The sequence below is a fragment of the Palaemon carinicauda genome, chromosome 11, assembly GCF_036898095.1.
Source record: "Palaemon carinicauda isolate YSFRI2023 chromosome 11, ASM3689809v2, whole genome shotgun sequence".
Classification (NCBI taxonomy): Eukaryota; Metazoa; Arthropoda; class Malacostraca; order Decapoda; family Palaemonidae; genus Palaemon; species Palaemon carinicauda.
The window spans coordinates 144575420-144587319 of NC_090735.1; the positions used below are offsets into that span (position 1 = coordinate 144575420).

General features: G+C 33.1%; 3 protein-coding genes across 5 annotated transcripts in view; 2 read left to right on the forward strand and 1 right to left on the reverse strand.

Annotated features, from left to right (window-relative positions):
- LOC137650272 (uncharacterized) overlaps window positions 1-7002 on the forward strand; it is a 33110-nt gene extending 26108 nt beyond the window's left edge. Inside the window, exons 1-3 of one of the 2 annotated variants that reach the window (XM_068383584.1) lie at window positions 5864-5944; window positions 6336-6446; window positions 6626-7002. In XM_068383584.1, the coding sequence (XP_068239685.1) occupies window positions 6341-6446; window positions 6626-6948 (429 nt within the window). In that variant the 5' untranslated portion in view covers window positions 5864-5944; window positions 6336-6340 and the 3' untranslated portion in view covers window positions 6949-7002. Of the gene's footprint in view, window positions 1-5863; window positions 5945-6335; window positions 6447-6625 lie in introns of those variants that run through there. The other variant, XM_068383585.1, reaches the window with a different exon arrangement.
- Window positions 1-11900, reverse strand: part of LOC137650275 (uncharacterized) — a 66500-nt gene that overhangs the window by 8094 nt on the left and 46506 nt on the right. The window lies entirely within an intron of this gene.
- Window positions 11391-11900, forward strand: part of LOC137650276 (uncharacterized) — a 1072-nt gene continuing 562 nt past the window's right edge. Inside the window, exons 1-2 of one of the 2 annotated variants that reach the window (XM_068383591.1) lie at window positions 11391-11438; window positions 11787-11897. In XM_068383591.1, coding sequence (XP_068239692.1) covers window positions 11792-11897 — 106 coding nt within the window. In that variant the 5' untranslated portion in view covers window positions 11391-11438; window positions 11787-11791. Of the gene's footprint in view, window positions 11439-11786; window positions 11898-11900 lie in introns of those variants that run through there. The other variant, XM_068383592.1, reaches the window with a different exon arrangement.

The window sequence follows — 11900 nt, forward strand, 5'->3', positions numbered from 1 at the left end:
AATACATATCAAAAACAAACAAACTAACTATCGGTAATTATCTTTGTTGTCTTAATATAAACTCACCATTTCAATCAATTAATCTATTAGTCAGTCAGCATAAAACAAATGCATTATTCCTTAATGTTTATGTTTATTCCTGAATGATGATTATGGGAGCATCTGATAACAAACCATAAGACAGGAGATTCGATTTCACTGAAGGAAGCTTTCCATACTTTAGCCACTTCCTGTCTCTGGATATTATTGTTTTTAATCGATGAGTAACAACGACAAAAAAGAGAAGACCAAAGTCTCATCTGCCTCGTCCAAGGTACATCTTGCGTCACAGACTCACAGGACCTGAACTTGACCATCTCAGGGCACTACGGCTAATTTTAATTTTTGTTTTCCTTTTCTTTTCTTTTAAGTGCGTTTCCGTTGTGAAACTAATGGAGTATGTTTTAAACAGTGTGAAATAAATGTACAGTATACTGTAGCTTTGACTTTTGTTGACTGATATTTGTTTACTTTGAACCATTTGAAGAATCTAGCCAAAAGTATGGCTACAGATTGTTGTTTTAGATTTGAAAGACCAGAGACATCATACCAACATCGTTTTCATGTTTATACTTCTAAGGAGCGACCAACCGCAAGAAAGTCAATCCTTATCGAAAAGGATGATTTGACCATCCTGCTAGAAACAATGATTTACTTTACACAATTTACCGATTACCTATTCTTACAAACAGAATTTCACCCAAAAGATTTACGGGGATATTCTGCGTTTGTTCTCGCTTTTGATATTCAAATACTAATATCTCTAGACGCCGACCTTCGGATCCTGTATTCAAGGACAAGAAAAACTTATCAGAAATTTGACAATTATTTTTTAAATTAGAAAGATAATTTATTTATATTTTCATCTGAAATATTTTGATTAAATCGTGACAATTGATATATCATATAAGATGAAAATATAAAGAAATAAGCTTTTCCGTAAAAAAGGAAAAAGAAATAAATAAATTGTCAAATTCGTTTTAAGTTCTTATCCTCAAATACTGGATCCGATGGTTGGCAGTCTGGGGATATCACCGGACAAATCGTCCTCTTCCACATCTTGTTTTCCCCGAGATGCTACTTTGTGCCTCCCACCTACTCCAGTTTAAGTGTTGCAGTTTCGCCACTAGAATTCTTGGAAATCTGATGAATTTCTAATCATTGTAGATATGTTTTTATACTATTTTCATCACACTAAAAGAGAGAAATTTCTTTGGAATCTTTACACAGGGGTCATGTTGAATTCTCGTATGCGCGATTGCAATAATCTTTGTATTAAAATCAAATGTTCTAAAATATTCTATTCAGAAAATATTTTATTCTGAAATATTATCTTTTCTGAAAACCTTTTTTTCTAAAATATATCTCTATTTAAAATGTGTTGTTCTGAAATATTTTTGGTCCATGACTTTTCATACTATAAGCACAAAATTTGTGGTTTGGCCTAGAAAACAAGGTTGTTGCAAATGCAAATGATGATACTCTCTTTGCCTTAATTCCATCCCCGGAATGTAGATCTAGGGTTGCTGAATCTCTTAATAAAGATCTAGCTAAAATTAGTATATGGCGCAAATTATGAGACATGAAGTTGAACCCTAACAAAACTCAAAGTATGATTGCGAGTAGTCAAGGACTGTGGCTCTTCAACATCCAGTTCTCAGCATTTATAATGTTTCTTTAACTATATACAACTCCTTTAAAATTTTACGTGTGATTCTTGATTCCAAATTTACTTTTGGGAAACACATTCAGTCGGTTTTCCTCTTCAATTACACAGAAAAAAAAAAATTGGCTTATTGAGAAATTCTTTTAAGATTTCCGGCGATCAATCTACACTGAGGAAAGGCTTTAGTTCTTTCATTCTGCCTTGTTTTCAGTATTGGTGTCCTTTCTGGTCTTCAGCTACTGACTCTCATCTTAATTTGTTGGAAAAAAAACTTGTGCCTATTGAATTTATTATTCCTGATCTGGATATTAATCTCTGGCACCGTCGTTCAGTTAGTTTTTCATGCATGTAGCTTAAGATCTGTCGTAACCCTGACAATCTTTTGCATTCAGATCTTCCCCGAATGTGCGTAGTACTAAGTATGCGGTTAGATCTAACACACTCGCCTTTTCTATCATAAAGCTCAACACTATTTAGTATCTTAGAATTTTATTTGAACTGTGACCCTGATTGTGGAATGATCTTCCCAATAAGGCAGTTGAATCGGTGGAACTTCAGAAGTTCAAACTTGCAACTAATTTTGTTATGTTCAACAGGCTGACACGAGTCTCCCTTCATAGTTTATATATGGCAGGTCAGTTTTGACAATGTTAATAATCCTTAGATAGTCAATATTATTTAATCCTTACTATTCATATAGTTCACTTATTTCCTTTTTTTCTTTCTCTACAGGGCTATTTATCACTGTTGGACCCCTTGGATTTATGGCTTCCTGCTTTTCCAAAAAATATTGTAGCTTACCTAATAATAATAATAATAATAATAATAATAATAATAATAATAATAATAATAATAATAATAATAATAATAATAATAATAATAATAATACTAATCTATTTATTGGATATCTGTTGTTCTCAAATACTCTTTGTATAGAAAATCAAGTGTTCTAAAATATTCTTTGAATTAGAAGATGACATCTAACAATAAGACAGGACAACTCCCAGGGTAAATAACCGCTCCAAATTTCAAAGGAGACTCATAACAGGGCATCGAACCTTTAACTCACGCTGCGCCACTAAAATGTTTCTCACCCACGCTCCCACGATTCTGTTATTATTATTATTATTATTATTATTATTATTATTATTATTATTATTATTATTATCATTATTATCATTATTATCATTATAATTATTATTATTATTATTATTATTATTATTATTATTATTATCAATACTAGCAAATCTACAACCCTGGTTGAAAAGTCGGATGCTATAACTCCAAGGGCTCCACTAGGGAAAAATAGACCAGTGACAAGGAAATAAAGAAATTAATAAACTACAAGAGAAGTAATGAACAATTAAAGAAAAATATTATAAGAACAGAAACAATATTGAAATAGATCTTTCATATAATAGAACTATAAAAAGAGATTTATTTCATCCTTTTCAAAATGAAAACATTCCTTGCAAGTTTATACTTATGAAGTACGACCGATTAACTTATGTATCTATATTTTGACTCAAGGAATATTTTACCTTAGACCATATATATTTAGCAGCTTCTATGTTCTATTGCAGTACTTTCTATGAGGTTTCTTCATTTCATTGCCGTTTAGATGTAAAATTGGAAAATTGCAAATTCCTCCTCAGAGCATAAATCCCATTATGAGATTCTATGAAGTAAAAGGGATATATATATACATACACACACACACACACACACACACACACACATATATATATATATATATATATATATATATATATATATATATATATATATATACATATACATATATATGTATATATGTATGTATATATACATATATATACATATAAATATACATACATATATATATATATATGTGTGTGTGTGTGTGTGTGTGTGTGTGTGTGTGTGTGTGTGAATTTAAGAGAAAAAAGCGCTAAGCAATCAAATGAATCACCAAAAAACAAAAGAGAAAAAAAAAAAACTAGATATTCTAGGAAAAGTCTCTAACAGCTCATGACTGGCCTACGGCTAACGAGGATTGCATATTCGATCGCGAGATTCGGAGCCAGGCGTCGTAACCCGTTTCTGCCAAGAGATAATTTTGTGCAACCAACCAGTTCTTTTTTATGCCATTTCATCACTAATAAAATCCCTGGGAATTTACTAAATGCGACTGTTGCAAAATATTACATTACGTTCATCAGTAACAACAAGTGCATATAGAAGTATTGATAAACGATGGGAGGTAACAATTAAAGATTGAAATCAAAAGTAATGAGAGAAAATGAGTAGTTCTAAGAATTAGTATTAAGGATAAAGTGGGTGAATGTTTATGTCTGAAAATCGTAGACAAAAAGTAAACAATGACGAGTTTCACATATCTCTGAGTCTACGCTCATCGGATACCAATAATTCTATGACTGATGTTCTGTTTTGTTTTGTTAAAGTTTTTTTATAGTTTATGTCGGAGATATATATTTATTTAAATGTGACATATTAAAATATTTAATTTTTTCTTATTTCCTTTCCTCACTAGGCTATTTTCCCTATTGGAGCCCCTGGGCTTATAGCTTCCTGATTTTCTAACTGGGGTTGTAGCTTAGCAATTAATAATAATAATAATAATAATAATAATAATAATAATAATAATAATAATAAAGTCACCTCGCATTGAGGTAAAGTATGTATCAAGAATAAAAACTGATACAGAGTTGATGACAAAAGTTTCATGCTATAAAGGCAAAATTATAAGATTTTTTTTATGAGAACTTGGAGGGCCCTTTTCCCCAAAACCAAATTTTGAAGTTATTTGGACTAAAATCTTTGGATTTCATGATCACAAGTTATTTTTCTTTCCTATGAAATACCTTAATAAGTATTTATTTACCTGTACACTTGCTGAAAAAAATTTTTTTCTTATCGAATATATCAATAAGAATTATCTTACAACAGAAAAATAGCTTATTGCTTTTAGATTCACAGACATGTATTAAGAATATATTTTCATCATCTGTTGGGAGAATGACAAAAAAAAAAAAAAAAAAGAAAAAAAAAAGTGAGGTACAGCTGGAAACAGGAATTTCTGGTACACCCCACTCCGAGGAAATGCACCCATCCCCACCCTCACTGTAAAGTGAGTTCCTATGTTTAGTCCCGACGCCATTTTGTCACCTCTCCCTACACTAACGGTTTGGAATGGTTACTCGCTGCGAAAGGAGAGTGTAACAGGGTGCACTTCTTTTGGAGCAAGGTGTGACAGAGACTCTGGTGTCCAACTGTGCATTCCCAAATCTCTGGTGAGATGTTATGCAGTGCAAAGTAATCTATAACTATGTTTCCTTCATCAATTATCAAATTAAATGTATTTGATAAACTGAAGATAATTATTTAAATTTTCTTTTCTTTTCATAATCTGTATGTAAGAGGTAATTATTTCAAGGAGAATGAATTAATTCTATTTTTAGAACAAATGTAGTACTAAATTAAACATTAAACTTGCCTAAAAAATTCACTCAAGTTATCTAAAGAATGCCATTAGCATTTTTATCGTCCTAATATCTATTCTGTTTATTGTTAACATCGAAATTTCTTGTGTAAGACTATAATTCTACGTTTCATAAAGCCAAGATGGAATTTATGGCGACTTTGCCGATGGTCGTAAAAAGAGACAAAGTGGGAGGTACTCTAGGAAAAGTTTCCAGACCCTCACGACTGTTCTTTTTCTGTCTGGCTATAGGGTTCAAAGACTGGACTTCTGGAATGGGTAGTGGGATAGCACGGTCCAGTTAAAACTGGACCTTTGGAGGTATTAAATCTACTGGTTTTTGCAGATATGTTACCCTGCGCCATGCAGTGTGCAATGGCCTTGGGAGTTGGGGCTTGTTTAGACTTAGAGAACCCCTTTCGTAACTAAGAGGTTTCTGGGAATTTACTAGACTTGCCGATGCCAAGGGCTTTGTTGTTTTATACACCATAATTTATCTTTATAGACATCATTTTATGCATTTTTTCATCAATTACTATGCTCAGAGCCAATTAAAAGTAATAAAGAGACATTTTGAGCCTGATAGCGATAAAAAAAAAATATACCCGTCAAGATAGCGTAAGAAAAACATAAGCATTGCAGTATCTGGCATCTCACAAGGTCTCCGCTCATCGCATATAAACAGTTGCAGAATCCTTTGTTAGTGCATAATATACGGTTTACCTTCCAGAACAACTTCACCACTACAGTGAACTGAGGTAGGTCACGAAAATAAGGAGACTGACGTTCAACTTATGTCAACAGTCTTTCACTACCATTCAACTTTTCAGTTACTGAAGCTTTACAAAACAACGAGAAACAATCTAATTTCCATACTCTCTCTCTCTCTCTCTCTCTCTCTCTCTCTCTCTCTCTCTCTCTCTCTCTCTCTCTCTCTCTCTCTCTCCCTCTGTCGGTTTAAAATCATTAACAATTATAGTTAATCATGTTCTTTTGATATCATGAGAACTAAAAAGATGTTCAGGAAACCACGAAATATCTAAGAGGTAACAAAAATACCTGCAATGGCAATCCAAAGTAGGAAAAACTATTTAATTTTTAAGATGATTATTAAAATGAAATCAACATCCCTTTTCCTTTTCATTACAGCCAAGATGAAATTCCTGATTGTAGCCTCCTTCTGCTTGGCAGCGGCTGTTGCTCAGAATGCTATCCAGCCAAAACCAAATGTTCGAACATTGCCTGCCGAGGTCCGAAAAGGTTAGTATCTATAATATTTACTTATTACTGACCAATATGTTTCTACAAAAATACTACCCATTCATGGGGATGATCATTAATACATTGTATTATTAGGAATGTACGTTGAAGAGGACCAGGTACTTTAATAAATAGCTTGTTTCTTTGGATTATTCATGAATACTTAATCATTTTCACAGAGGCTCCCAACCAGTGCTACGGATTCACGGCCAGAAAGGCCTTCGCCGTGGGCCAGTCTTGGTCCCTGACTCCCTTCTGTGGCAGAGCCACCTGCCTCCAACAGGAAAATCGGCTCTTCGAAAAGGTGGAAGACTGTGGCTTTGAGCCAAAGCCGTCTCCTGGCTGCAGAGTCGTTAACGAAGCCGACCAAGCTAAGCCGTACCCAGCCTGCTGTCCCAGATACGAGTGCCAGCCTGGTGCCAGTCTCCAGTACCCAACTGAGGAGGAACTCAGGGCTGCTGCACAGCAGGCTGCACAAGCTGCACAGGGCGCACAAGGATAATTACCGGTCAATCAGAGAAATTCTAGTCTACAAGTAAACAAAAAATTAATCTCTGTAAAAGATTTCCTACAAGAAATTTATTCAAAGTATTTTCTCTTTCATAAATCAACGACTTTTACAGAAAAATTCAAGTGATAGTAAAGCAAATGTGATATAAGGATCATTAGAAATAAGTATTTCTAAAGATAAAAGGGCATTATAAATTATAATATAAGAAATGAGGTTTATATATTTGCATTAAAAATAAAGAAAACTATTGCATATTGGTTATTTGCTTTAATACATTCTAAGTTAATTTTTACATACATATTTTATATCATCTAATAAGCTTTTTCTTTATCGAGACCTTGAAGAATGTTACCCATCCCTCACATATATCAACGGTTGAAACACTATGGACTGCATTATAATAAGCAGTCAAACCACAGTCACCTATAGATACCTATGGTCAAACACGCATAAAGGCTGTCATGAAAGATCTTATGCGCACATGCATATATAACTAAGTGAACGACGGTGCCAAACATTAAAATCCTGATCAGGAATAATAAATTCAATAGACTATAAGTTTTTGTCCAACAAATTTGGATGAGATTCAGCAGCTGAAGACCAGCCAGTAGAACAACACTCGTAACAAGACAGGATGAAAGAACTAAAGCATTTCTTCAGTGCAGATTGATCGACAAAATTTTTAAAATACTTCCTCAATAAACCAACATTTTCTGAGCAATTGAAGAAGAAAACAGACTGAATGTGTTTCTCAAAAGTCAATTTGCAATCAAGAATCACATCTAAAATTGTAAAGTTGTATACAGTTAAAGAAACATTATACTTTCTGAGATATATGTGTTGAACAGCCACTGTCCTTGACCTATTTGCAATCATACTTCGAGTTTTGTTTGGGTTCAACTTCATGCCCATAATGGGCGCCATACACTAAATTTTTTATAGATTATTAAGCAATTCAGCAAACCCAGATCTACTTTCGGGAGATGGAATCAAGGCAAAGAGAGTATCATCATCTGCATTTGTATCGACCTTGTTTTCTAGCCCAAACCACTAATTATGTGTATATAGTATGAAAAGTAACGGACCAAGAATATTTCAGAACAATGCATTTTAGATAGAGACATATTTTAGGATAAAAGGTTTTCAGAGAAGATAATATTTCAGAACAATAGATTTTCTGGATAGAATATTTGAGAACAATTGATTTTAATACAAAGATTATTGCAATCGTGCGTACGAAAATTCAACATTTTTAATAAAATCATTTTATAACACCTGATTCTCACTATGGCACTCACAAGGCATTCCAAAGAAATTTATCTCTTTTAGTTTGATGAAAATAGAATAATAGTATTCCTACAGTGATTACAAATTCAACAGCTTTCCAAGAATTCTAGTGGCGAAACTGCAGGACTTCCCCTTTACGGGCTGCCAATGCAAATGTCCGTGTCTCGACTATAGGCAGAGTAATTCTGTACCTACCTACCTGCAAGACTTGAACTGGAGTGGGTGGGTGGTAAAAAGTAGCATCCCGTGGAAAACAAGAAGTGGACATTTTGGTTGCTGATTCCTCCCGACAGCCGACCCTCGGATCCTGACTCGGACACAAGAGGAACTAACGAATTTAAAAGAAAGATAATTTATTCATATTACCGTCTTTGATGATATTGACTATTACAATTTAATCAACATATTACAAATGAAAATAAAAATAAGTTAGCTCTCTAGTTAAAAAAAATGGTCAAATTCATGATAATTTCTTCTTGTCCTTGATTACAGGATCCGAAGGTCGGCGTCTAGAGATATCAGCTGTTTAGATCTCAATAGCGAGAACAAACGCAGAATATCTCCGTAATTATTCTAGGCGAAACTCTATTTTTAAGAATAGGTAATCGGTAATTTGTATGAAGTAAATTATTTTTTCTAAGAAGATTAAAATCCTCCTTTCCAATAAGGATTGACTTTCTTGTGGTTGGTCGCTCGTTAGAAGTAAAAATATGAGAACGATGTTGATATAATGTCTCTGGTCTTTCAAATTTAAAGCTAGATTCTTCAAGCGGTTCAAGGGAAACAAATATCAGTTAACATAAGTCAAAGCTACCTTATACTGTACATTTATTTTACATTGTGTAAATTATATTTCATTACTCCGAAACGGAAGTACACCTTGAAAAAAAAAAAAAAAAAAAAAAAAAAAAAAAACTAAATTAGTGGTAGTGTCCTTAGATGGTCAAGTTCAGGTCCAGTGTCGCAAGATGTACCTTGGACGAGGCAGATGAGACTTTGATCTTCTCTTTTTTGTAGTTGTTACCCATCGATTACAAAACAATAATATCCAGAGACAGGAAGAGGCTAAAGTATGGAAAGCTTCCGTCAGCTAAATCAAATCTCCTGTCTTATGGTTTGTTGTCAGTTGCTCCCGTAATCATCTTTCAGTAATAAACATAAAACATTACGGAAGAATTCATTTGTTTTGTGCTGACTGACTAACAGATTAATTGATTGAAATGGTGAACTTATATTGAGACGGCAAAGATAATTACAGACAATTTGTTTGTTTGTTTTTTAAATGTATCAACGTGAAAAAACTCTCATCTTACCCCAATCTGCTTTACCTAATACCAATGCCTATAGAGATTAACCTTTTATTCCTCCACCATCCTTGATAACTTCTGTTACCTCATTTAGCCGCTTGAGATTTATCTTGATAACCTTATTCTTGCTCACATATGCTCTCAAATTTCTCATTTTTCAAACAAATCAACCATTCTACGCTCCATTCACGATCTATTTTCTCCCCCGAAACTTTTCACTTTCATTTACCGGAAGTTTTCTTAAATCACCCCTCCCCCCAAAAAAAATATAAACTCCATCTTAAAGATCCTGAAGAGCCACGTAAATATAAATAAGGTATTTTTTGCCTAGATTCTAACTTCAACTTCTTTTCCATTACGAAAAATATTTCATTGTTGTCAGCAATTCCTGTTTTTTGCCAGACATCCTCAATGTGCTATTGCCTTTTTCATCAACCCTACTGATGTCTTTCAAGGTCTGAATATCTCATCAAGATTTTTCTTTTACTTTCAAACATTTCTCGCCCTAACTCTTGAAACCTTCTGGTTTCTGTATTAATTCCTTTATGCATTCAATATTTATGAAGTGTTAATTGCTAAAAGGATTATTCAACTGGGAAGTATGACAAAGCAAAACATCTACTGTACGATCATCATCTTATTTTGCGCATATATATACACACAGATATATATGTATATATATATATATATATATATATATATATATATATATATATATATATATATATATATGTGTGTGTGTGTGTGTGTGTGTGTGTGTGTGTGTGTGTGTACGGCTGGAAACCATGCCTGCAGGGACACTACCGACTGAGTTATCAAGAGAGATAAAAGTTTATGACAAGTCCAAGTACATCGAGTATTTACATTGATTGAAATCACGTGTGCTTGTGATATATATTCATATATATGTTTATGTATATACAGTATATACATATATAGATATATATATGTATATATATATATATATATATATATATATATATATATATATATATATATATATATATATATATATATATATATATATGTGTGTATATATATATAATATTATGTATGTATATATATATATATATATATATATATATATATATATATATATATATATATATATATATATATATATATATATATAGATATATATTCGTAGATGTTTTTCATTGACAAAGTTCTTATCTAAATAAATTCATAAATGGATAAAATTCTTATAATTTTCAATTGAATTTATATGAAATATAAGATTTATAACAAATGTCATGAAGTTCATGACTAATAGAGAGAGAGAGAGAGAGAGAGAGAGAGAGAGAGAGAGAGAGAGAGAGAGAGAGAGAGAGAGAGAGAGAGAGAGAATGGGGAGGGTTCTAGATATTCTATGGAAAGTTTTCTTTAAACCCGATGACTTCTACCAGACATTGCATACCATCGGGAGTCGGGGGGGGGGGGGGGGGGGGGGGAGAGCGGTAGTTGGGAGAACGTGCGATTGAAGGGGGGAGGGAGTGAAGATTCTGTGCTGCCTAACATCTACCGGTTCCTGGACTTTACGTGTCGTAATCGTCACAAAGAGTTTTGGGAATTTACTAAACTATGAAGATGCCGGAGACTTTGTGTTGCGTATTACACTTTAATTTAACTTTGCACCTACTAATTCATACAGTTTCCCCATTTTTTGATATTTACAGGTACACAGAAAATAGGTGGTAATAAACAACCTTGGTAATAATAAAAGCCCAAAAATGCAAACTTGGAGGGCGTAGTAAAGGGCGTCGATAGTACAACGTTTGGCATCTTGCATCTCCTCCGCTCATCGGATATAAACAACACCGGGAACGTTTTCCAGCACAGAATAAACCAATTACTCTTCAGCATAGCATCACCACTTAGTGAGCTTCGGTGAGTGTAAGTTAAACTCTTTAATGTTTATTGCTATAGACAAACATTTATTATATCATAATTAACTCAAGTTTTATGATTAAAATGTGAATTTACCTCGAAATTATCAAATTTTGTAACATTTAGCTCTGGAAGATGATTGGAATTTTTTTATTTTCAATATTTTTCAATCTACTGAAATTTTAGAATAAAAAGGAATTCTTATATATGTTATATTTCTTAAAAGTATTTATAATCCTACTAGATCTAATTCTCTTTGGATTGATTAGTATACACCATCAGAAATAATAGTTTATCCTTCCTAGCAATAATTTGCCATCTAATTAATTGTTTTGTTTTAAATTACAGCCAAGATGAAATTCCTGATTGTAGCCTCCTTCTGCTTGGCAGCGGCTGTTGCTCAGAATGCTATCCAGCCAAAACCTAATGTTCGAACATTGCCTGCTGAGGTCCGAAAAGGTT